Source organism: Gorilla gorilla, chromosome 1 (assembly GCF_029281585.2).
Source record: "Gorilla gorilla gorilla isolate KB3781 chromosome 1, NHGRI_mGorGor1-v2.1_pri, whole genome shotgun sequence".
In the NCBI taxonomy this organism is placed as follows: Eukaryota; Metazoa; Chordata; class Mammalia; order Primates; family Hominidae; genus Gorilla; species Gorilla gorilla.
In genome coordinates, this window is record NC_073224.2 from 140235505 (window position 1) to 140262821 (window position 27317).

The 27317-nt window shown below is 37.6% G+C and overlaps 1 protein-coding gene across 2 annotated transcripts in view; it reads right to left on the reverse strand.

Annotated features, from left to right (window-relative positions):
- The window catches only part of PALMD (palmdelphin), a 48283-nt gene that overhangs the window by 11867 nt on the left and 9099 nt on the right, over positions 1-27317 (reverse strand). The window contains exons 1-3 of one of the 2 annotated variants that reach the window (XM_055352816.2): positions 19899-19973; positions 14627-14751; positions 4139-4248 (exon numbers count right to left, since the gene is read on the reverse strand). In XM_055352816.2, the coding sequence (XP_055208791.2) occupies positions 4139-4248; positions 14627-14731 (215 nt within the window). In that variant the 5' untranslated portion in view covers positions 14732-14751; positions 19899-19973. Of the gene's footprint in view, positions 1-4138; positions 4249-14626; positions 14752-19898; positions 19980-27317 lie in introns of those variants that run through there. The other variant, XM_004026188.5, reaches the window with a different exon arrangement.

Sequence of the window (27317 nt, forward strand, 5' to 3'; positions counted from 1 at the left end):
TAGTCACAGCCAACTCTGAGTTGAAAAGGATAACTAGGAAACATCTTGGTACTAATTACTTAGAATCACAAACCTCTAACAGGAGATGCCTACTGATGCAGAACATTTCCTAAAATTTCCACTTCAATGCAAAACTTGACTTCTTATTTTTGTATGTTGATTTGATACTTCAAATATTTATGGACAATATAAATATCAGATGAATGTTAGAGATTTGCTGCTCTAGAAAAGCTTTCTAAAAGATCAGAATGCTAATGGAAATGATGAGAGACTTAGAAAGCATAACTGAGAGTAAGGACCTGGATGCTCCCAGAACCCCCGCAACCTCCTCCACTTGGTCAGAAGTCAGCAGTAGCCCAGCAATGGAGAAGAGGAGGTTTGACAACCTCTACACCAGATAATGCACTGAGTTTTTGAGGACTGACTGTCCTTAAGGAGCATAAAACAAAAATTACAACTAGTAGGCAGGGCAATTTTTGTGTATCTAGTACAGTGGTTCGTAACCAGAGGCGATTTTGCTCCCTGGGGAGATTTGGCAAAGTCTGGAGACATTTTTGCTTCTCATAACTTGGCAGGGGTGAGGGGTGCTGCTGACATCTAGTGGGTAGAGGCCAGGGATGGTGCTAAATGTCCTGTCACGCACAGAACAGTTTCCTCACAACAAAGAATGATTTAGCCCAAAGTGTCAATAGTGCTGAGGTTGAGGAATCCTGGATACCTAAAAGAATGCCTGGTATAGTGTAAGTTCTTGATAGGTACTTTATAAGGAATTTGTTTATATCCATTTCTTTTATATTTTTATTTTTTCCTCATTATTCCTTCCCATTCCAAGATACATATACGTTTGTGTATCTGTTGTTTTTCCTTGTTCAATGACCATTCATAGTTAAGAGAATATTCGGCCTTGATTTAAAGCTTAAACAATGCAAGACTTAAATTAGGGACTCATTCCTAATTCCTTCCCAAAGGTAGTTTTGGGGAAGAGAAAAAATTTGGCAAGTATAAATGAAGTATTGGGAAAATATATAGGATGGAATTTGAAATCAGATCTTTACTTACAGAGTCTGAACTCTTACTCCTCTCCAATTAGCCACTATAGAAAAAATATATATATTCCTTAGGGTTATTTTGCTGTACTGGGGATTTTTCTGCTCAGCGAGTTAGTCCATCTAACAAGGATTAAAGTCCGGGCTTTATATATATATATATATATATATATATATATATATATATATATACACACACACACACGCACACACATATATACACATATATATATGTATATGTGTATATATATGTATATATATAGTCTATTTGCTGGGGAAAAAGAGGGTTATTTTCAAGAGCTCCTTGGGTAAAAGCAGGTAGCTTTCATTTCATGAACTGTTGCAGGAATAACCTCCCTTAATCATCATGAGATAATGTCTCCAATCCAATTCCAACATGCAATTGTTTGTCTTGGAAAAAAGGACAGCACATAAATGTTGGATGCATCAGGAAGAGGTTATTTCAGAAGGCAATATATATATATATACATATATATACACACATATACACATACATGTATGCATGTACATAGATATACACATATATATGTGTATGTATGTGTGTTTATGTGTCGGTGTATATACATATATATGTAAAATTAAAAGTTTTTCAAATGGAGAGCTTTTGGGGAGTTTACTGTGGGGTAACTCTCTAACCTTCACATGCCTATCTTTCAGCTGATGGGTTAGAATTTCCATAAGTGCTGCCGTCCCCATCTTTAGAAGGTATTACCTTTCAGAATGGGAATTGAGCTCCTTGAAATGCTGATTCAGTTTGGTGAGGAACAGGCAGCAGAGAAAGAGAAATATCCTCCTTGGTGCCTCCCAGGCTGTTAGGTGGGGCTTGATGGATGAGTTAGTACCTCTCACAATTTCTGAGAGATGGTGGGCAGGCATCATGTGCCAATTTAGATAAGCAGAGTACATGAAAAAGGATTTGTAATGCTATCCATTATTGGAATCTTGCTTTTCCTTGCCTATTTGCTGGGGAAAAAGAGGGTTATTTTCAAGAGCTCCCTGGGTAAAAGCAGGTAGCTTTCATTTCATGAACTGTTGTAGTAATAACCTCCCTTAATCATCACGAGATAATGTCTCCAATCCAATTCCAACATGCAATTTTTTGTCTTGGAAAAAAAGCACATGAATGCTGGATGCATCAGGAAGAGATTATTTCAGAAGGCAATTTTTCTGCTGCTAAGGGTCCATTTATCTTTCTCAGCTTTTGGTGGAGTTAACAAGGACTCACAACCTGATAGAGTTTGCCATTAGGGGCCAAACAGACTGGAACTCATGAGGGGAAAAACCACACAAACCAAAATTCAAAAGTCACCATCCTACCTTTCAGTACTTCATGTGTTAGCATTTATAACATTTAACACATATTGCATATTTCCATTGCACCAGGCACTGGCCTATTTCGTCCTTACAGCAACCCCCATGAGCACTGCTGTTAGTTCCAATTGACAGATGAGCAAGCTGGGCACCTAGAAAGGCAACTGGCCCAGAGTCGCACAGGCAGCCTGGGGCAGGATGGAATTTGAAATCAGATCTTTACTTACAGAGTCTGAACTCTTAACTCCTCTCCAATTAGCCACTGTAGAAAGAAAACTTAAAAAAATGGATTCTTAGGAACTTAGACACAACATTCATTTAGCTCAGCAGTATTAAGGGATTTTTTACTTTCTATGATAATGAAGGAAGTGAAGATTGAAATGATAGCTGGGGCCCACGAGGGTGTAAACATGTTGACCCATTATATACAAAGGTAATATTTCTGTCCTAATCTTCGTTAGGGTTATTTTGCTGTACTGGGGATTTTTCTGCTCAGTGGGTTAGTCCATCTAACAAGGATTGAAGTCCGGGCTTTATCTTTTTTTTTTTCTTTTGGCTGCTTGACTTTGGTTCTGATAGGAGTTCTTAGAACGGTCTCCTTCAAAGAATCTGGGGTTTCCTAAGCTAATGCCACTTTATAGCAAGACTTTCTTTGCTTCCACACAAGACTGTGTTGTTTAAAGTAATTGAAGCAGTAGGTCTTAAATATAAAGCTGGCTAATGCAATTTGATTGTATTACTGCAGTTTCAATGTAACCACCAATGCTAGGTATGAAATTAAGTTTATGACTGGCTCTTATCTATACTTTAAAGGGACTGATGAATTACTTGCGTTTCAGTAGCCCAAACTCTCTTATTAAAAGCCAGGACTACACCTAAAGAGAAGGTCCAATGGCTATTTCTCTGGGATAGCCTGAGTCAGCAGGTGTTATGCCACTACTGATGTGCCTCTGAGGCCGGTTGATGGAAGTGCTAGGACCAAACCCCCACCCCCAACATTCCCCAAGCTAGATAAAGAAGGATTTTTTTTTTTTTTTTTTTTTAAGAGACAAGGTATCCCTGTATTGCCCAGGCTTGTCTTTAACTCCTGGGCTCAAGAGATCCTCCCACCTTGCCTTGGCCTCCCTGAAAGCTGGGATTACAGTTGTGAGCCACCATGTCCAGCTGGATCCAGTTTCTTTTGGGACTCACAGGCTCTCAGAATGTCTTTGCCTCTGATAAGTATTGAACTCTGCCTAGAGTGGTGAGCAATTCTAGCTTGATTCTCCCCTAGAGATTCTCTTCCCTTTCTTCCCCACTAAATCTTGGGAGAACAGGAAACAGCTGGTGGTCTACCTATATTTTTGTGAGTTTTTGTGTGAAAGCCCACTTTCTCAGGGGAAAAAAAGACTTTTTACAGCTCTACCCATGGAAACAGAAAATGAACCCATCTCAAAGCTAATACACTTGGCTTAATCATTTAACCCCTCCAAGCTTTTTTTCTCATTTAGGGAATAATAGTACTCACTAAAGGTTGTCTTAAGGAATTAATTGAGGTAATTGTTCATAAACCCCTACAACAGGGCTTGATGTAGAGGAGTTCCTTAGTAAAGATGAGTTACTGGGCCAGGCGTGGTGGCTTACGCCTGTAATCCCAGCACTTTGGGAGGCTGAGGCGAGTGGATAACTTGAGATCAGGAGTTCAAGACCAGCCTGGCCAACATGGTGAAACCTTGTCTCTACTAAAAATACAAAAATTAGCTAGGCATGGTGGCACGCACCTATAATCCCAGTACTTGGGAGGCTGAGTCAGGAGAATCGCTTGAATCTGGGAGGCAGAGGTCGCAGTAAGTTCATGCCACGGCACTCCAGCCTGGGCGACAGAGTGAGACTGTCTCAAAAAAAAAAAAAATAATAAAAAGGACTTACCCTTTTCTTCTTCTTAGTTTGCTTGAGAGAGGAGGACCACCTGTGACAACCCCATTGGAAGACAAAAATCTAGCAGGTCCATTTGGGTGTTTGATCTGCAACTTTAGCAAGCATGGTACTAATATAGCTTCAGGGACACACTTGTCCTTGCAAATACTGATCTAAACAGAAAATCTCAACAGTGATCCAGCATGATTGGAAGAGTTGTAATAATATGTATGAGGATGATGTCTATTTAGTAAATGTGAGCAGAAAGAACATTCTAGTCTTTTTTGACAACCTGTCATTTCCTCTCTCCACACCCCATCCCCAGTCCATTCTCCTTTTGTTCTTTTTAGTGATAGAATGCCCTGAGTTTTATTCGACTTCCTGGCTACCTTGCTATGGACTACATTTCCCAGTGTCCTTGGCATTCAGATGGTACCATGTGAGTAAATTCTGGCCAACAGGGTATTAGCAGAATTGACATCTGCAACTGTCAGGTCATGCCATTAAAATAGAACTGCTTGTCCTCCATTTATCTTCCCTTCCTGAAGTGGAATGCAGATGAGGTAGTGAGCTGGCTTTGACTGTATAGCCAAGGGCATCCCTTAGGAGGTAGCAAAGCAACAAGACAGAAAGAAATAGGGCCTCTAGATAACCTCATGTAACATTGATGCTCTCCTCTGCTTGAATGTCTACCAGTTAGGATTTGATGTATGTGAGAGAAATGAACCTTTCTATCTCATTTAAGGCACTGCTCTTGAGGACCCTTTTAAAGTGACAAAACCCATATGCTGACTATTGTGTAACTTTATGGGGAATGAATTGTAGTGTGACACATTTTATGAGATTTTTCATAATTTTTTTCATTGATTTGCAGAATTACTCATTAGTATCTTGCATTTCAGGTTGTTAACTAGAAAAACAGAAAAATCAATCAGTCTTTGCTCTCAGTGGTTAAAGGATTTATGTGTTTCTGAAAAATGTATCAAATCTGGCATGATTTGTGTTGACAGCTGGCTAATACTGAATGGTTAAGGTTTGCAGTGAAAAATGAAAGGTCTTTTTATTTTTTTAAATCATAACTCATCTAAAATAATCTCTCTGGAAATTCAGTGGCTATTATTGAGTACATACAGTTGACTTTAGTTATCTTGACTGCAGTGTGTTGGTCATATGTAATAGACAGATAAATTACTACTAATGGGTCAGAGGTTAAAGATATTTCATCTTTCTAGATAATTTGGCCAATGGTAGTGCCAAACTACATTTTCTTAATAAAGTTGAGGGTAATGTAATATATTAGAAGGTGAGCTTTTTTTTTCTTTTTTACTTTTTAAAGTTGGGGTTTAATAAATTTCATCAAAATATAACAAACCTTTATTAAGGACCTATTATATATCAGGCATATTTTCTTCACTAAGCTGAAATAAAATCATTATCTTAAGTGAAATAACTCAGAAACAGACAAATACCACGTGTTCTAACGTATAAGTGGGTGTGAAGTAATGTGCATATATGGACATATAGAGTGGAATAATAGCCACTGGAGACTCAGAAGGGTGAGAGGGTGGGAGGGGTATTAGGGATGAGAAATTACCTAATGGATACAATGAACATATTGGCTGATGATTGCACTAAAAGCCCAGACTTCACCACTATTCAGTGTATCCATATAACAAAACTGCACTTGTACCCCCTACATCTACAAAAATTTTTAAAAAGTGCGTATCAAAAAAGATGAAGAATAATTCAATGCATAGACAGTAGGTGAGAACAAAAACTATCCAATATGGCTGGTGTCCTTAAAAAAAAAGAAGAAGAAGAAGAACTGCCTTAGAACCAGCCATTGTCAAAGGGCATGTGTATAATAAGGAAGATCTAGCCTACTAGTGCAAACTGTCACATGCTAGTGGTAAGCATGCCAGAGAATTAAAGGGCATTTGGCATACAGCAAACACTAAGTTTGCCACAAGTCAGATCTATTGCCTCTAATCCTGAGCATTTAAGAATAGGACAAACAATACAATGCAGCAGTTTTAAGATAACAAGAAGCAGATGCAAGGGAACAATGACATTAAAACAAGCATTAGTTTGCTCTGATGGTTGGGAACAGAGCAGATGTTTAGAAAGCTGACTAATTGATTATATGTGAATAGCTTTTGCATGGGTGAATCTCATCTCCTAATATAACTTTGCAAATATTAATAATTATCTTATGGGCAGATGATAGTATCCTGATTTGAAACTGCTGTGTAGGCATGCAACGTTAGAAGAGAGTGATTTAGTAGAAAAGCAAACCCTCTTAATCAGAACAATATTTTGCAAATTGAGGGTTTCATTTGCCATGAAAAATAAGAAACCAAACTGGTTTTCAGAGAATCAGCCACTATCATGCACAAGTTATTAAACAAATGTCATTTTCAAATGAATGCAAATAAACATATAGTCTCAAGGTTGATGTGATATGAAGGATTGGTTTGTTATGGGCTTCTCAACTGCTCTGGTGGGACAGAAACTAGGTGTGTGTGTTTTTAAATTAGGGCTTGTAGAGGACCTTGTAGTACATGCCAAACATTTAATAGGAGTGAAATAATTGTAATAATTTGACTTGTACCCAGCTGTCATGAGTTTCCCAAGTGACCATCAACTACTGTTGTGGCCAGGACATGGCAAGTTAACTGAAGATATACTTATCCATGATTCTGGTAAGCCTCTTTTCTTTTCCTAAAAATAAATTGTAGAGAAAAACATTTCTATGAATAAACTACTTGTAATTATATAGTGAAATGGCAAAAAGTATTCAGTGATGTAGATAGTGACTCTTTCCTTTCAGAAATAATTCCTGGCTTTGTGCCTTGGTAACCCTTAACATTTATCCCTGACTATATTATAGAGCAGTCACTATATTTTCTATTTTTTATCCACTTCATTTTTGCTTTGTTTCTTGATGTTAACTGTTCATATTTGATACCAAGGAACAGGACTCTATTGTTTGAAGATCAACAAATATAAATTCCAATCCTAATAAAACATAGAATAACCAACAAGAATCAGATAACCTTGGGTGGTCTAAATGGACGAAGTGACATTTGCCTTATGGCAGACAAAAGATGCATCGCAAGGGGGTGGGTGTGGAAGTTTTTTGAGCTGGTAAAATTAGTCACGGGAAACTCTCCTGCAGAATGGAGAAGTCTAGGCCTGGTGGCAGGCAGCACAGATCCTTTCTCTATTACAGTGACTCGCTGCTCTTGAACATTCTTCCTTTATGACCAAGGCTTGAAGAACGGGTCACTGAAACTAATTCACCTCCCACTTTCTGGATTGTTCAGTTGCTCCTTTGTTTTGTCTTTACTCATGTCAGCACAGCCAAAGATCTATGACAACTCTGCTAATGGTGTCATATTTGTATTTCAAGGCACTGAATACCATTTGAAGTGAGATAATAAATGTAAATGCATTTTGAAAAGTTAAGGGATTTAAAGAGAGAAAAACACAATTTTTTTTTTTTGGGTGGGAGTTTATATGGAATCTTCTCTGTAAGACTCAAAGACTTACATATGGCAAGTTCTCAATAATGTTCATGGAATGAATCAAGAATAAGCAGTGTGAGGTCTGGTGGGAAGGGTCTGGAGTCAGAAAGACCTACGTGTGACTCCTGGCATGACTGTTGCCAGATTTATAGCTTTCTATGATTTAGTGTCCTTATGTACAAAATGAGGCTAATTAGACTTCCCTCAGAGAATTGTCATTCTCAGAATAGTGCTCCATAAAGAGCAGCTGTTGTTAAATAAATTGAAGTGGAGTGGAGGGAGGACCCTCAGAGGTTACTGCAATCTACTTTTCAGCTTATCATGGTGGGGGCCAGTAACCATTTAATCTTTATTTCTACTAACATATAGATGAGATTGGCAGGTATGAGCAAGAATGAATGCTGAAAGGTCGGGATAAGGAAATAAAAGGGCATATGGAGGAAGGGAACATGGAGAGAAAGTAAACAAAGTGCTGGTGAGATGTTAAAACATGCCATTGATAATTGTTTCAAAAACCAGGGCAGTACTACCATTTAACTTTGCCCTTGACTCAAAATAGCTGGATGTTTATTCTTTTTTTATTTTTAAAAGAGTTTCAAGGCTTTCCTTTTCAGTTCATTAATGTTCAAGTCATTATCTAGGCTTCTTTAGCTGGTCCTCTTAGAAAGGTAGTATTTTTAAGTACTAACATTCATCTATACATCATCTATTTTACTCATTAATTCACTTATTAAGCTATGTATTCACAGGTGTTCCTACTATGTGCTAGGCGTTGTACTAGGGGCTTGTATGTGTGTGTTTTGGTGGGTTGGAGTGGGTAGACTTCTTCCCTTTTTTGCTTTTAAGTTTGGTTTACTTGGCTTTTTTTTGTTAAAAGTGAAGCTCCTGAATTAAAAATAATCAGACTATCTGGGAAATTGAAAACAACAACAGATGAACTATTACAAATCTGGTAAACCAATTAGTCAAATACGGAGAGTGAAAAACATGCTTGGAACGATTTTGACTCATGTAATTACCTTAGAATAATTTCTTGAGTGTCTCTAGGCAACAGCAAATTTAATAAGAAACAAATGGTAGAATTTTTTTTCACCTCTTTTTTTTTTCTTATGTTGTCATAAAAGAGCAGCTTGTCTATCTCTCTGCTATGTGGTATTAGATACGGGTTAGGGTAGGAAGGCAGAAACATCTAGAATGTAGTATTTTTCACGTAGCATATCTCACCCGTGTTTGATGAAGCATTAGTTTCATTAAGGTACAATTGACCTGCTCAGGTAGTTAAAAGCATTAAGTAGGGGTTAAACTTGGATGGAAATAATAGTGAGCTAAACTTTGATAAATGATAACCAGTAACAAAAAAATTTAACTTTTATATTTCTACATCAATGTTTTGGGTTCCCTTTTGAATTGAATTTTGCCTGCTCTCTTTTTAGTTAATTGAGTAAATTATTGCTTTACATGATATTGAGCAGAATGCATTTTCTTGGGTTTCAGCTCCTTTTGTGGAGGAATTTTCCTTAAGTTATGTGGGATATGGCTATAGCTTCTGTGCCAGCCCACTTGGCTTTTCTCATGACACGTAGTCACACAGACATCCAAGGCTTCACGTACACCTTTGCCCATTTGTATCATCTGTGGAAGGCGGTTTCTAACTATTTGGGGGACAAATGAAAGTTCATTAAAAGAAGGCAGAAGGTCAGAAGGGCACTTTGGAGTATTAAAAAAAAAATCCGTGCTAGAGAACATTTAATCATAAGTAGCTTATCCTTCCCAAAGGGAATGCAGTGTATTTGCATCATTCTCCTCGGCAGTTAACCTTTTACATTTCACGCTTATGACATTTCTGTCAGGCGCTCTGTGTGCTCCAATTAAAGTCAGAGGTCTTTGGACACAGTTCAAGAAGTAGAGTGTCTGGCCGGGAGCTTGGCACAGGGCAGTTTGGCTAAGGGAGGTCATGGACAACTGCAGGGCAGCTGGATAGGAAAGAAGAACCCAGGATGTGAACAAGTTGCTGGGGGCATACCTCCTATGGAGACTTACTGGGGGTGTCATTTTGGGTGTGGGCTATTGGATAGAGGAGAGCAAGGAAAGTGTTAGGACAAGATTTCTAAACCAGGTATAAATTTGTGCACATGGATATTTGGACTGAAAAATCAGTGCACCTGTGCCTACAATCAGTCAGTAAATGGTTCAGTGGTCGCAGTAAGCGCAGGGCTCATTTGGGAGAAAAATTGAAACTCTATTTAAGCGAAGTGATTCAGAAGGAGATGTTCAACATAGGCTTCCCCTGGGAACATTTCCTCCTAAGGTATTAATCAGGGCACCAGGCAAAATACTCCACAATATTGTTCCAAACCTAAGAATGTAACTCAGAGATGAAACCATGGAAACCCACTTATTTTCTGAAATGTTGCCTCTCCTTGGAGGAGACAACGACAGGATGAATAAGCAGATATGCTTTACTTAAAGGTTATGTGTGAGTCAGGGTACCCTCTGAATATCTTTAATATGTTAAATATTCAGGTAAATATCTACATAAAGTGGTACACATAAAAGTGAAATTGTAGCATAGATTGGAAACTTAAAAATGCTATAAAAGTATAGAGTTTACAGAATTTAACATTTGTAAAAAATTTCTGCAGGATCTGAGGCGCAATTTTATTTTTATGATTAGGACTTTTAATTAGGTTTTAAATCCTGGCTCTTTACGTTTTGCTGTATGACTTAGGGTGAGTTAGCCTCTGTAAGTGTCAATTTTTCTCATCTGTTAAATGTTACCTACCTAATAGGGTAGTTGTGAGAACTCAATGAAATAATATACATGAAGTGTTTAGCACAATGCCTGGTCCACAGCAAATGTTCCACAAAAATTAACCTCTATGGTAGCATTCTAGCCTTTAAGCCATAAAAAAAAATCATAGATTATTTCCAAATGGAAAGAATCCTCATCGGTTGGTATTCTCAGTTTACTCCAAGAAAAACACTCTTTGTACTAGCATAAAGAAAGGAGAGAACTTGGCCAAAAAATAAAAATACCTGGATAAAGATCCATGCGGTGTTGTTCTTCTAATTTCACCTTTTAGTAAGGACTAGTATTTAATATTTTTTGTACACCTCCATGTGTCAGGCACTCTGTATTCACAGCAGTCCTGTGAAGTGGCTATAACTGTCTCACATTACAGGCAAGGAAACTGAGGCTCAAAGAAATGAAAGAACATGGCCAAGCCTGTGTACTATGTCAGCAGAAGAGGGATTTGAATGCCAGAGGCAACGCTGTTTCAGTTCATCTTACAACGCCTTAGAAGTAGAAAGAAAGAAAGGTTCATGGGCAAAGTCTGGCCCTGCTATGGACTCCACGGTAATAGCAATATTTCTACTTTGATGTTCCCGTTAAAATCTTATCCTCTAGCTGAGGGGGTCTGGCAGAGTGGCAAATGTCACCCTCGAGCAGGCACGTAAGTCAAGTGATAAATCACATTCAGAGTTTGAGTTACTTTCCCTGCTTAGGGATTGTGAGTGGCTCTCCCTAGTTCAAATTCATCAGTTGGCTCCATTGCTACTCAGTGCTAACAGGAAATTGTACTGATTTAGCTGGTAATAAGAGCTTCTCAAGCACTGTGGGTACTTGTTTAGGAGAAAGATTGAATTTAAAAACATGCACCTGATTTGTTTTTTTTTTTTTTTTTTTTTAGCAGCTTTACAAACATCTGAGAAGAAAATGTTCCATTATCAGGTAAAGCTGCTTTGGCAATGTGATTTTTATAATGCTGGGCAGTAGGGGAGGTTGCTTAATACAGACAAGGCATAGATATTTTTTCTCTGTGTGTTGCTTTGGAACATTCTGTTGCTTTTATATTTTTAACCAGATAAACCTGCCTCTATAGGTCACAAGAAAACAAATTCTTTACTATTTTTTTTTTTGCAAATACATCTTTTTAGGATCATTCCTTAAACAAAGCAGTTTGCTGATTATTAGAGATACTTGTCTGTGTTAGGTGTTTTACTATTTCTAGAGCATTTGCATTTACAGCTCTCTTCATTTTTCAGCTGGAGAGCACTGAACCTGGCTTGCTTTGAGATCTAAGTCTACCCTTTACTGACTCTGTGGCCTTAATTAAGTCACTTTCTTTCTCTGCGCCTATTTCCTCATCTGTGAAATGGAGGTGTTGGCACTTTCTTTCTAGGATTGTTGTTTTCAATGACTTAATGTAAGTTCAAGTGCTTTGTAAATTATACAAGTTCCTTTAAAAATGAACCATTACTGTTATTATTACTTATATTTAAGGACTAAACTCATTTGGTGTTCACAAAGGAGTATTGATGGATTCATAGCATCATGAAGATCTAAAAGTTGTAGTGAGATGCGAGAAATTGGGTAATAAACAAACATGTAATCAGTAATTTACCAAAGAGAATAGGGGGACATAGAAGGAGACCCTAAGTGTGGTTGGAGATTTTGGAGAAAGGAGAGCAAAGGGACAGAACACACTTCAAAGATTTTCTATAAGAGAGAATACCTTTTCAGTCCACAGAGGCTGCTGTGTGCCATCATTTCACAGGCACTGTGGAGTAGTCAAATGCGTCAGTCCCTGACCTCCCACTTCCTAGTTGTGTGAATTCCTTAACTTCTCTGAAAGAAGTGAAGGTAATAATAACTACCCTCACCAGGTTATGAAGATTAAATGGGACAATATATGTAAAGTGCCTGCTGTATACTATGGCTTATTAAATATATCTCTCTCTTCCTCACCCTCCTCCTTCTCCTTTTTAATTTTTGGTTAGGAAGGAGCTCTAACTAGACAAGCCACTATCAATACTTCTGGGAGCTCATGTGCTTCTCAGAGCATTCAGGCAAGGCCTAAAAGCAATCAGTAGAGTCCTGGTTAATACTCGGATTACTCAGAATGCTGCCCAAGCCTGTTAATGGAGTTTGAGTATATGTAGCCACTTCAATTATCATCAGATGCAGAGAAAGTTGTAGGTGTTCAGTGTGTGGAAAGACTCTAAAAGGAGGTTTTGAGGGGAAGCAAGTAGGTGTCTGTGCAGTGGGAAAGGTTTACGGGGATTAAGTTCAGGACTCCTTCAGAGATAAGGGTTCTGTGTGGAGGAATAAAGAAAGTAATCACCCACTTATGCCGGGATCTTGGTGAGAAAGTCTTGCTAAGGGATGCCTTGATAAGAATTGAGTTTTCCAAACTATAGAGTTGATTTATTGGGTTATTTTTAAAGTATTTATTATCCACTATTTAGAAGCACTTCAAATCTTTGAGTAAATAACTGAGGGGTTTATAAATGCAAACATTTCAATTACATAACCTTTTAAGAATTGTTAATTTCAAAAACATCTAGATAAGGATGAGCAGTCAGTTATTTTAGCTATTAAATATACAAGTGTATGCAATTAATCAAGTAAAATGGAAATCATTTGAAGAGAGGAAGCCTTTTTTCATGTTGTCAGTTTTAAGCCTAATGAGATCTGTTTGTATAGTGCAGTGAGTATGGACAAAATGCGGTCGTAGCACAGATACCAAATACTTTTGTGTTTCAGATCTTTTCTATAGTCCTCACTAAAGGCAATACATTAAAGCAAATGAGGTTTTGAAAGTCGTCTATATTCAAAGATGGGTAGACTTTAATTTGTTGTCATGATTATAACACAAGAAATTCCATCTTTTAAATGTTTTCCCTGTGTAGGTTAGAAAATGATTCTGGCCTTTCCCGTATCTGTTTCTTTTGTGCTTTTTTGCATGTGATAATACTAATAATCCCATCTTACATTTGAGCTTTCCAGTTTTTTCATGTCCATCACCTTATTTCAAGCCAAGATAATTTTAGAACATTACTTCTTACACCAGCAGTTGCCTGACTGTACTGATCTCACAAAATAAGCAGGAAAGGATGTTGAGAAATGAAGTGAACGCCTGTGACCAAATCATCAAAGAACTAGAAGAGGGAAACTGTGAGTAGAGTATTCCTATAGAACCTTCTTTCCAATATCATGGTTGTGACCGGGGTGGGGGGGGGGTGCCTGAGAGAAATATGATGGAAGGACCAGGTAAACACACCTGTAGACTTGTCACCTGTCCTAAGGTGAGAGTAGGGGCTGGGGCTGTGAAGAAGGACTGTTGTTTGTGTACCTACCATGTGCTAGGTAGGTGCTGGTAGTTTAGCGCATGTATTTTTTAAAAGGTAGGCATTGTTACTACCATTCTGCAGGAAATAGGCTCAGAGAGGTATGAGTAAGTCATCAATATGCACTTAAAAATAAATCTAGTGTTGCTATACTCAGGTGATACTTATAGTAAAATTTCTACTGTGGCCTTTTGGTGTGTTTCCCTAGTCTTTTTTAGAAATTCATATGGAAGGCTGACCGCGGTGGCTGACACCTGTAATCCCTTTTTTAGAAATTCATATGGAAGGCTGACCGTGGTGGCTCACACCTGTACATCGGGAGGCCGAGGCAGGTGCATCACTTTGAGCTCAGGAGTTCTAGACCAGCCTGGGCAACATGGTGAAACCCTGTCTCTACAAAAATACAAAAATTAGCCGAGCATTGGTTGTGGGTGCCCATCATCCTAGCTACTCAGGAGGCTGAGGCTGGAGAATTGCTTGAGCCCTGGGAGTGGAAGTTGCCGTGAGCCGAGATCATGCCACTGCACTCCAGCCTGGGTGACAGTGTGAAAGCATGCCTTAAAAAAAAAAAAAGAAAGAAATTCAAATGGAAGATTTGATTATGTCCCTGAAAGTGAGAATGGCATGTCTATGCACAACATGGGATAAAGTCAAAATAAAGGTAGTTGTGGAGTATCTCAGTGAGGGCCATACCTGAGGATACTTTGTTCTAGAACCTGGATCTGGTGCTGGTCTTGTTGATTTTGCTTCTTCATCTCTTCCTGTTCTTTTCCGCTGCTGATTCCATCTAGAAGCCATTTCTCCCTCAAGGCTTTTTTCTGATGTCAGGAAACATAAAGATATGTTCTTATATTGGTCAATAATTTCCAAAATCTCTTACTGCTTTCAAATCTTATGAATTTCAATAGGTGACACGTTAAAGAGGAATTATTTTCTCTCAGTGCCTTGCCTGAATAAATCTGGTATTTTCTTTCATTGTAACCTTCTTGACTCTATTCAAAGCCAGGTTTTATGCATCTAAATCCCATTTATACTTCAAGGTTTAGTTTGGGTCTCTCCTTTGGCATGAAGATCCCTGGCCCCCATTCTCCTGGCAGCCCCATCCTGACCCTCACTTTCTGTCTTCAGAACCATGCCATACTGTGTGTTTATCACAGTCATAATGGGACCTCATAATATGATGTCTTTAGTGTCATCTGTTATTGATGGGTATATATCTTGTGTCCTAAACAAAGTCAAAAGCTTCTTGAAGCTATTTTGACATTCCCCCTGGTGAGAGCATGCAATGACTGCTTTAAAAAAATCTTTAGTGGGATTAATTGGAATGGTGGGCAAAACAGAAGGTTGCTGTTGTAACTTAAACATATTCAGTGTTATTCTTAGGCTGTGTGGCAGCTGTTTATTGTTTTGCCTACTTAGCTCCCCTTCTTTCTTCTCAGAATCTCCCTGGTTATAGACATTCTTAAGGGCAAAATTTACTGATCTGTCTAAACGTTGGTGAGTTTTTGTCAACTTTAACAACACACAAAAAATTACGTTTCACCAGATGGAAAAAACAAAAACTCCTCTTGAATTTGCATGAGGAAATTAAACGCCTGGACCTGGAGTTTAAAGACCTAAGAAGACTTAAAACAAATGAAAAAGACCTGTAAATTTTGGATGGGCTTTAATTAGCATGTAGTCTACATCTCAAGTGGGAAGCGCCAGATGTATGGTCATGTTATTTTCAAGGAGCTCAAGGTTCTCTTTTTCTCCTGGAATAAAAGGGCTCTCATTATGTATCCAATCTGCCCTATCAATTATTTGTTCAGTTATTCATTGTTAATTATTCATTGGGGATTCACTATATTTAAAATCCGTGAGGAGAGAATGGGAACTTTATTTTCTGGGACTTCTTTCTCTTATATTGAAATTTAAATGAGAGTAAGTAAGAATAACTTTGTGTGTTTGTGTGTGTGTTGTTAAGGATGCTAGAATAAATACCACTGAGATACAAGTATCTCTGAATTAAAAAAACATTTAAAATTAAGCTTAGTTGTGATAGATAATTACCAAAGGATGATTATTTTTTACTGAGGCAATGACTTTTAAATCTTTTTTTCTTTAAAAAAAAACCAATATAACATTATAACTTATAACATTACAAACAAATGTTATATGGAACTATAGTTTGGAAAACAGATGAATTCTGGACTGCTCTAATTGAAGCAGTGAGGGGGCCTGAAAGCTTATGGATACACAGAACATGGTTTGAAAACCACTAGATTTAGTAAATAACAGCTTCACCCCAGATCATCACATTTGTATTGGCCTTTTCAGAATCTTAAGCAATTGCATGTGGACGATATACACCATAAGAGCAATTTGTATTACTCCACTCTGTGGCCAGAGATTCTTTACCCCAGTGTTATCTTAACCATTGATTATAGCTGTTTAGCTGTTTGCAAAAATGTTTTCCTGCAGACCCAGTAAATATGATTAACATTGGTCAAGATTCAGCTCCTGGGGTCAAAGATGCTAAGAAACTCTGAATATAGCAGCATTTTAATAATTTACCTTGATTCTAATTTATTTTTATCTAATGGAATTTTAGCTAATGCATAGGAAAGAAGACAGTAACACCTACAGAAGTAAGTTTTACTCCTTACAAACCACCTATAAGGAAAGTTCCAGCCAATGGCATACATAGCTCTATAAGAAACACTCAGATGGGGTGGTCTTATGAGGCTGAATTACAGAGAGTAGCGAATCATTCTTGTGATGTGATTAGGTTAACTTGGGGCTATATTCTTGGTTTTTAGTCTGGTTAGAAATAATTTTAATTTTAGTCTTGTAAAACTTTGTTCATACTTCATAAATTTTCATTTATGCCTGGTGGAGAACTCTTTGAACTTAAATATAAAATATTCAATTTGGATGTGCAATCAAAATGATATATGATGCAATCACATACATACTGTAGTAATCAAAGGAGTTATTTTGCTTTTATGTCACAGTTTAGACTTGTGCTTTAGTAGATGAGGCTAATGAGTATAATAAAATGTACTTTACAATGAAATTCAGAATTGAAAGCCATATGAACTAAATGAAAATATGTGACATGCAGGTGATAGGTCTTTCTGCAGTTTTTTAAGGAAAAGGTTTTCCTGAGCACTTCTATATCTACCCAGAAGTTACAGTAGAGTAGGAATAAATTGGTTTTTCATAGATTGAATTGAACGGACTCATGGAAATCAAAAATTTTTCAGATTGACTGTATTTTGTGTCTCCTGGTAACATGAGATTGTGATCATATTACTAGGCAAGAAGATCCATACAGAAAAAAAATCTCTTTATGAGTAGTTTGAATATTAAGATGTAAAAAATGTCCCAGAAATTCCCTTGCTAGCACATTATGAGAATGATCATCAGGTTCAGGAGCTAAAGAATATCAGAGTGAGTTACTACAACTATTTTGAAATGTGTGTATTCTGATATAGGAGGAACACTTTGTAAATGTTTATGCTTATGTTGTTTAATGTGCATCACTGAAGTATAGTGAACTAGTTTGCAATCAGGAAAGTGGAGAGGATAGTCATGAAGACTAGGACGAATGGATGAAGAAAATAAGAGACAGGCTATAGAGGCCAACAGAGCTTTTTAATTTGGTGAAGACATTGTAGAATTATTTTAAAAAATACTTTTGCACATTTTGAACCCCATTTTGGAATTATGCCTTGTTGCTGTTTGGTATAGACAACTATTTTCTGCAAAACTTGGAAGAATGTGCTCTACTGAAATAGCCACTCTTTCTTCTCTGTGCCCTGTGCAGTTCATGCCTCCCATACAGTGTTTATCACAGAATAACTGTTATTATGAGTTTATGTATCAGTTACCATTTTAAGGACGCAGGCCAAATTTCACTTGTTTTATATTCTTAGTGTCTAGCTTCATACCTTGTACATAATATGTACTTAATAAATATTTATTGGCTAAAGGCCCTATATACATCCATATAAATTCTACTTATCAGTTAAGACTCAGCTTGAATCCCATACCTTTAATAGTGCCTTCTTGACCACCCCAGATTAAAGAATACTTATACTGTAGTTTAAATTAAAACAACTATCATTTATCTTGTTTATTTAATCTTGAATTTCCCAAATTAGGACAATGTGTCATTTCCCCCAACTCCTAGCCCTGCTCCATGCCACACACACCCCTTTTGTCCAGTGAACAGCTTGGGAAAGTGGATAGCACTTTTGTGCAGAGAAAATTGAAACCTTTTGCTCCAGGTATAAGCATCCCTGAACCAGAGTGCACGACTGGCAAAGGAATGTGGACAAGATTTTAGCACCATCATTTCAGGTACCTTTGTGCAGTACACAATCTGCACAACTGTATATGGCAGTCCAAAACATGATAAATGTTTTGATTGGATTGGATCAGGAGAGGTCTCCTGTGTTCTGGAGAGCAAACCAATAAGGAAGATCATCTACTACTTTCCAGACTGTTTTTGGCAAGTGCTGGAATGAGGTGCTACTTCAGAAATGGACCTTTCAGTGAGTCAGGCTTCTCATGCGAAACTTACTTCTAGGACGAACTAAGGGGATATTTAAATCTTCTCTTCTACTGTGAGCTCCACTGTTTTGTGGCTACCCATTCTGCAAGAATAGCAATTGCCCATTCTCAAGGATAGCTAGAGAGCTATCATTTTACTCAGAAGCAGGAAGTAGTTCATTGGGAGATCCAGATTGTGTGTATTGTGTGTGTGATTGTGTGTGTGTGTAAATTGTGCAAGTGTGTGTGTGTGTGTGTGAGACAGAGAGAGGAAAGGAGAGCAAATGACCTCTGGTTTTGGAGTGAGAAATGGCCTATCTAAAAAACTTTCTAGATTTGACTGTTGACTTCATTTGAATTGCACTGGAACAACTTGGAACTTTTTTTTTTTTAAATTTCATTGATTTTCTAGGAGTACACACTACATTTCTTGACTATGTATACTACTCATGTAAATTCAATGTGACATATTGGAAGGGGAGCAGACTAACTGTGCTTTGAAATTATCCATCAAACATCGGAAATGTCAACTTGTTTAGAAGCAAAGAAGCAAACAGAATCCAGAGAATGAGGCTAATTGGAATCTTAAATTATGTTTCTTTTCAGAGGCAGGTACTTGTTCCATTAGAAAAATGAAGTCAGTTGCATTCAGCAAGTTTAACTTAAATCTGTAGACCCCATGAGTGTGCAGCTTTGTATCATTAAGGGGATTCATTAAATCTATTGATAGCAGCCCTGTCAGATAAGTAGTTTCCTGCTTGGGCCTTTTCACAAGGAGCTGCTGTTTGTCATTTGCTTGCATCCCGTCACAAAGCTAAGTAATAAAATGTTGAAACTCAATGTGCTTTAATTACAAAATGGCCACACCCAGTGAAAGATGTAAAATCTGATTTTAAACATGGAAAGTTATTTCTGGTTATGATCTCATGTTCTGTCAAAACAAAATAAAACAAAAACCCAAAGCATACTCAAACAACATTGGACTCATTGCACTGAACTTTTAAATACAAGCATCCTTGACCAGGCCAGACACTGTTCTGCACCCCTGGGGGAATGACTGGCCTTTCATTGATTTCAAAAGGCACTTCCTAGCTGGATCCACTCCCTAGGGATGTTAAGCAAGACTGCGAGCAGGGCCAAATTCTCAAGGCTGAATTCTCAAGGTTGCTCAAGAAAATTGGGAAACTCAGTTATAAAGGATAAAAGTAATAAAACCGTGTGTTCAACTTTGCACATGTTTGCTAGAAGGTATTAATCTCATATGCAAATGTTACTAGCTTGTTGGCCTCCCCTATGGTTATTACAATGTTAGTCAAACTATCTTGAAATTTTTTTCTTTCCTAAAGCTTTTTTACTATTGAAATTTGAGTACCAATAGAATTTTTGAATACAAAATCATTGAAATGAAATTAAAGCCATAAATTACCTTCAAATGCTGGTGCTTTAGTTTGTCTTCCTCTATTTTCAGACGCTTCTGTGAGATTTCTTCCTGTATTTTTCTTTTATCCTGAAATAAAAAAGTTCCAGTATATTTTATTTTTAAAATTTGCTTAATTATGTTTCCTTGGGGTTGTTGTCACTATCTGAATGGCCCGTTACTGATATTTTTTTGGCATTGGTGTGAAGCTGCTTTGGAAACTCCTATTTCAAAGCAAAGGAGAGCGAAGTGAGACATTTGAAGCATTTTCCTTATGGGAAAGAATATGAAAAGGTACTTTTTCAAAGAGGGCTTAAACATCCTTCTTCACTCCCCTTTTCCTTCTTCCCCATTAGTCTAGCAAGATTGACCTACTGAGTGATGTAATAGAAAAAGTGAACTGTAAGGAGACAAGTTGTGAAATAGGTGTGAGGAAACATCGTGAGAAGAGAGACTGATCCTGGTCCAAGGTTGAAGAAGCTTCTGGGTGAAAGGACTCCTCATGTGGAAAAACAGGTCAACCTATGGATCATTAGAAAACTAGGAAGTTGGAAATTGGGACTGTTTCCTCCTTGTATAGCCTGCTATGGGAAGATAGAGGAAAATAGTTTAGATAGTGCTTCTTAACACTAAGAAGGCTTTTAGCTCAGGTAAAACAAACCTCATGAAGATATGTTGTATCTTTCACCAAGTTTAAATTACATTACCTCAGACAACCCAGAAAGCATAACTACTGATACAAAAAGGATGTACTTTTAAGAAAATATAGCAAATATACTAAGTAGACAGCCTGGGTTTGACTTTTGCCTCCTCCACTTACTAGCTCTGTGTCTTGGGACAAAAATCCTTAACTTCTCTGTGCCTCAATGACCTCATCTGTAAAATGAGGATACTGAGAGCACCTACTTCATAAGATGTGAGCACTAAATAACTGATATATGTAAAAGTTTCTACAACAGTGCTCGTCACAGTGCTCTAGAGGTATTTAATAACATTAAATAAATAAATATATAACGTGTTAATCACATAGAAAGCAACACATTAAATCTGACAGTGCTTTCATTAGCTTGAAATGTTTTAGAGATTCCCTGGAATTGTTTGAGACATTTGACTAGTTATGCAAAAAGGTCTTTATTTCCTCATTTTTGATCAGAGGTGACATTCTTCTCCATCTTATTCATAAGTGTTGGTTTTAAATCTGCTTTCAAAATTAAAAACTCCCAAAGGATAAAATTTTGTTGCCAATGAAGACATCCAAAAGAAGTAAGCTGTAAAGGTAATTTAGAAGAAGGAGATCAAAAAATGTTTGGCAGCATTATTGATATAAGTGCATTATTGATATAAGTGCATTATTGATATAAGTGCATTATTGATATATAAGTGCATGGGTTCCCTGATGTGACTATTTTGAAGATAAAAACTCTTTTTTGATGTGTAATTTCAGGTACATTTGTTGAAGAAAAGCAACATATCGCTCTCCAACTGTATGCTGTGTTTCTCTTTGCACGTAAGGAGAATATATGACTTCATCAGCTTATTATTATTATTATTGAGATAAGGTCTTATTCTGTTGTTTGTTGCCCAGGCTGGAGTGCAGTGGCACAATCATGGCTCACTGTAGCCTTGATGTCCTGGGCTCAAACAATCCTCCTGCCTTAGCCTCCTGAGTAACTGGGACTACAGGCGCATACTACCATGCCTGGATAATTTTTTGGTGTTTTGTTGAGACAGGGTCTCACTATGTGACTCAGGCTATATCAGCTTACTTTTAAAATTTCATAAGTATTTCTTTTGAAAAAAAAATAGCTAGGCAACAGGCATGGATCTTGAGAATCACTTCTTTCTTTGGATGAAATCTGGCCATTAGTAACAAAAACTCTGAAAGCCTCTGTGAGTCAATTCTTCACTCTCTCTAGAGGTTGTTATTTGAGCAAATATTAATTGTACTTTAAATTCATTGTGCCAAACATTTTGGCAATATTTTTCAGGCACAATTTTACTTAATACTCGTCATAACAAAGAGATACTATGCTAATTTCCATTTGAAAAAAGGAAATGGAAATTTAGGGGAAATTAACTCATCCAAGTTTCATCTGACAATTGTCAGAGCCAGGATTTGAACCCAGGCAGTCTGAAGTCAGCCTCCACACTCCTAGCCAATTCACTGTGCCATTCCCTGGAGTGGAAAGTTAATCAAGCTGGTCACAGTTTCTGCCTTTTTCTTCTCCCTCAAGAAGTACTGTGGCCAGGAGGCAGCACTAGGACAACAAGCACTGAGTGTGACCTCTCATTAGCAGGGAGCACATTTTTAGCTCCCTAGATGCTGGTGCTGCAACTAGCTCTCTGTGAAAAGCCCATAGAGAAGAGCATGTTTTGTGGGGTGGACAGGATTGCTGAACCCAGCAATGCCTCCCCACCCCTGCTCATTGCCAGTTTGGGCTGGTTTGCCATTTGGGCTAGTTTCATCTTGGGGTTAGTAATCAGGCAATTGAATCTGTGAGTAGAGGCATGCCATCCGAAGTGTTTTGGCAACACCAGGCTTATACAAGAGTTGCTAAGGAATACCAATGTTTTGTCACTCAGGGGTAATATGATGCCTCTCTTATATCAGTCTAGGTAGGTAGGAAGGAAATTTCATAATGTTTATAGGCATGATCCTATTTTAAGATAGGCATACTTTTTCCTCATAAGATATTCATCAGCAGAGAGTTATTGTTCCTTTGCCAAATTTCATTGAACTCTGTTAGCATTAATGAAAAATAATATGACAATAACTTAGTTTCAGTATAGCAGAATAAACTATAAGTCAACCTTAAGATGTTTATCTAGCTCGATTGCTAGTATACCAAAAGTTATCATAGTCAGCTAATTTCTTCCCAGTTTTTCATTGGAGCAAATAAATGTGAAATGCCACCTGCTTCCCTAAATTTCCCCAGAACCTGGAGCACTTCTATAGATAGCTGTTGCAACCTGGCACATCAGACATTACTGGTTATTAATGTAACCATTATGAATAACATATTGTTGCTTATTTCTCAATGTCCAACTACCTTGACTTTTTGTTCAATGGACGTTTACCTAGATTTTTAGCCATCTGACAGGCTATTTTAGCAACTGACGCCCACAAATTTCAACCTGTTAAAGGTTATCTCTTAATTATTTTGAAAATTAATTTATTCGCCTTGTACAACTAAAGTTATTGTGACCATCTATTAATATGATCCAATGATATTAACACAATCACATATTTGATAAAAGTCAGCACAATGCTTAAGAGTATAAGTATTTTAGTTATATTATTGATTAACAATGTGCTAAATTCTAATATGCCTAGTCCTGTCAGGAAGGCAGAATTGATCCTGAGTTGTTTGATTATTGATTTATCCAATACTTAGCTACTTATGTGCAAATGCTATATTCAAGATGATATTAGGAGTTGTGCAGTGTTTAAAAATTATTTGACAGATGTGAGTTTACATTCTTTTTTTTTTTTTTGAGACAGCATCTCACTCTGTCACCGAGGCTGGAGTGCAGTGGCATAATCGTAGCTCACTGAAGTTTCAATTTCCCAGGCTCAAATCATCCTCCTGCCTCAGCCTCTCAAGTAGCTGGGACTACAGGTGCATGTCACCACACCTGGCTATATTTTTTATTTTTTAATTTTTTTTTGAGATGGAGTCTTGCTCTGTCACCCAGGCTGGAGTGCAATGGTGGGATCTCAGCTCACTGCAAGCTCCACCTCCCAGATTCACGCCATTCTCCTGCCTCAGCCTCCCAAGTAGCTGGGACTACAGGCGCCCGCCACCACACGCGGTTAATTTTTTGTATTTTTAGTAGAGACGGGGTTTCACTGTGTTAGTCAGGATGGTCTCGATCTCCTGATCTCGTGATCCGCCTGCCTCAGCCTCCCAAAGTGCTGGGATTACAGGCATGAGCCACCGTGCCTGGCCTATATTTTTTATTTTTATTTTTAAGAGAGACAAGGTCTTTCTGTGTTGCCCAGGCTGGTCTCAAACTCCTGAGCTCAAGCAATCCTCCTACCTTGGCTAAAGAAAGTCATTTGTGTAAGTAACTATAGTCTGAGAAATAAAGTTATTACATGTAATAGTTTTTCTTTTTTCTTTTTTTTTTTTGAGGCAGAGTCTTGCACCATCATCTAGGCTGGAGTGTAGTGGCACAATCTTAACTCACTACAACCTCTGCCTCCTGGTCTCAAGTGATTCTTGTGCCTAAGCCTCCCAAGTAGATGAGGTTACAGGCATGCCCCACCATGCCCGGGTAATTTTTGTATTTTTAGCAGAGATGATGGAGTTTTGCCATGTTGGCCAGGCTGGTCTTGAAATCCTGGCCTCAAGTGATCCGCTCGCCTTGGCCTCCCAAAGTGCTGGGATTACAGGCGTGAGCCACTGTGCCAGCCAACATGTAATAACAACTTTAGTAGTAATACATGTTATCGCTAAGGCATTAGTAATGTACGATACAGGTTGAGGGGAGACAGGGAGAGGTTTTTCCTAGCTGATGTCATTAAGAGAAGCTTTGGAGTAGCATCTGAGTGGAATATTTTGGGTAGTTACAGTGAGGCTGGGGAGTATGGAGAAAGGGCATTCAAGTCAAGGGCTTGATGTGAGCAAATTCTAAAAAATGTGGGACATTATTTAGAACAGCAAGTCTGGAATCTAAGTTACCATATAGGGAGTGGCAGGAAATTAAGAACAACCAGATGAGGATAGATTTTCAGTAGCTAATACTGAATGGCATGACAAAGGGTTCAGAATTTATTTACATATTGAGATAAGGAGCAATAAAAAGTTTTCAGGGGAAGAAGAATGATAGAGTTAAAAGCATGTTTTCAGAAGTTGAATATGGCCTCATTGTGTAATAGCTATGGAAAGGAGAGAACACGAAGAGGAGACTCAGTTAGGCCACTGCACAACTCATACATAAGGCCATGAGAGCTTGAACAAGAAGGAGCAGAGGGCATGGATGTCAGAGTTAGCAAGGAGTTAGAACTGTCAGGACTTGGCAACTGATGACATATCATTGAGGAAAAGGAAAGTGTCAGATGGAATGCAGGCTCTTATGTTCAGGAAACTGACGAGAGAGCAGACTGACGCATAGACAGAGGAGTATCAGGAGAAGGAAGAGTTTGGAAAAAAGATGATGGATTCGCCAAGTTTGAGGTGTCCTTGGGCCAAATAGGTAGAATTATCTGCTAGGCAGTTGGAATGTTGGATGGAGAGAGATGAAGAATCAGAGCTAGAGATAAAGATGTGTGAGTTTTGAAAGGGATAGATGAGAGCACGATGAGAGACATTTTTTATGAAAAGAAAAGGAGGCTAAGGAGAGCCTCCATGAAGCACCTACATTTAATGGGTATAGGAGAGGGGGAACCCACATGGAAGTTTATTTTGGATCAGTCTGATATTATTTGTAATAGGACTTGGTGAATTTGGCCACATAACTGAAAGGAGCAATGAACGAACCGTGTTATTTCAAATAAACAGATTGCGGGGAGCACAAAGGGCAACCACTGAGTCATGATATTGCAAGTTGTGAGAGATCTAGTGATCCTACGGTCCAAATGCTCCATTTTACATATTAGAGTTTGAAACCTTAAGAGGTTAAGTGGCTTGCTTAGAAAGGTATTTAGTAGCAGGGCCAAGACTAGTAAGAAGATCTTCTTAATTCTCAGTCCTGGGCTCTTTTTAGTTCTCACTAACTCTACAAAAGAAAAGCATGGTTGTGGGCATTTAGGCAAGGATAAAAGTAAAGAAAAACAGAAGCCATCATACTACTTGACTAGAAAGAGGGTATAGGTGTTTTTTCTAAACTAATTGAAACAATTGGAAGGGGCAAGTTAGTGCAATGATTGAAGAATTAAAATAGTTGAATGTTTTCAGATTCATTTTTCTAGAAGCTGATAATCTTATAACTTCATGATTAGCTTTGCTGATATTTTCATTGCTTAAGGTCTGAAAAGAACACTAGCAGAAACTGCTTATTTGAATTTAAGTACTACCAACAATGCAGAGTTGGTGGTGTGCAAATAATGGTAACTTTGAAAAAAAAGAGACGTGCTAACAGTATTCTTAGGAAAGAATCCAGGGCATAATTAGAAGTTTACCAGATTTCAGTAAAAGTATATTTTACGATTCTTGAGAAACATTCTTAAAAAAATTATTGAAAATGGAGCAAAAATTTCAAGAGGGAAGATAGATTATAAGGCATGGGCAATTTACGAATGGAAACATGGACACACATTTAAAAATGATGTCGGGTAAGAAGAAAAGAGAGCTACTATTTAAAAAAATAAAACCAAATCATTTGCTATCACTGAGAGTTTCCCAATAAGCTCACACAACCAAGAATAAAGATAAGACGGTGACACCTTGTAATAGTGTAAATAAGGTAAAAATTCAGGGTGATGAGAAGATGTGAAACATGAAAACACTGAGGGCACAAAAAGTGCATGCGTGTGTGTGTGTGTGTGCGTGTGTGTGTGTGTGCATGTGTGTTATGCTGAGAACAAAAAGATAAAGGCACAAGATGACTGCTGAGATACATAGCGTAATATCAAAATGACAGAGATAAAATATGATTCCATTTCTACTTTAATTTCATATTTTTGATTAAGGAGAATAATCTTGATCCTCAAAAGGGTAGAACAAAAATGTCTAAAGCGAAATCAAAGCTGAAGAGGAAATACAGCATTGAAGACAGAGCTGCTCTAGTCTTCAGTCTCTGATGGGTTTCATTTCAGGGGGTAGAAAAATTTATAGACATGACAGAAAAATATTGTTAAGTAACCTCTTTGGAATCTTGGATGAGGTGAAAAGATACCAGAAGACTGAAAGTGGCAAATGACCCAGTTTTTTTGAAGAGGCAAAGAGGTGAATGATGAATATTTAAAGACTGGTGAAATTACGGATTAATCCCTAGCAAAGTTGTAGAGTGAATTGCATCCAGACAAGGAATGTGGTATTTAGACAAGGAATAGGTCTAGGTGGTAGCAGTTGATGACTAAAAACAAAGCGTTTAAAACTCACACTATTTTTTATTGCTTAATTATTTTAAGATCTGCAGATGATGAAGGTTAAGACGGTTTTAATAATAACTAACATTTATTAAGTTTTTTTATGTTTTTAATATTATTTATCATCTAAGACTCAATAATTATTCATCCATATTTTCTTTTAAAAAATGACCATAATTCAGCTGAATTTATTTTGATTCATCATAGATGCTGAGTAATTGTTTTTCTAAATTTTTAACCATGTATCTGAAGTTTTATCAAATAATTCTTTCCTATTGACTTAGTATGAAACTTTTATTACTTACTAATTTTTAAAAATGTACATTAGGGTCTGGTTGCAGGTTATCTGTATAGTTTCTCTAACTATTGATTCTGGTGCCAATACTGCATAGTTT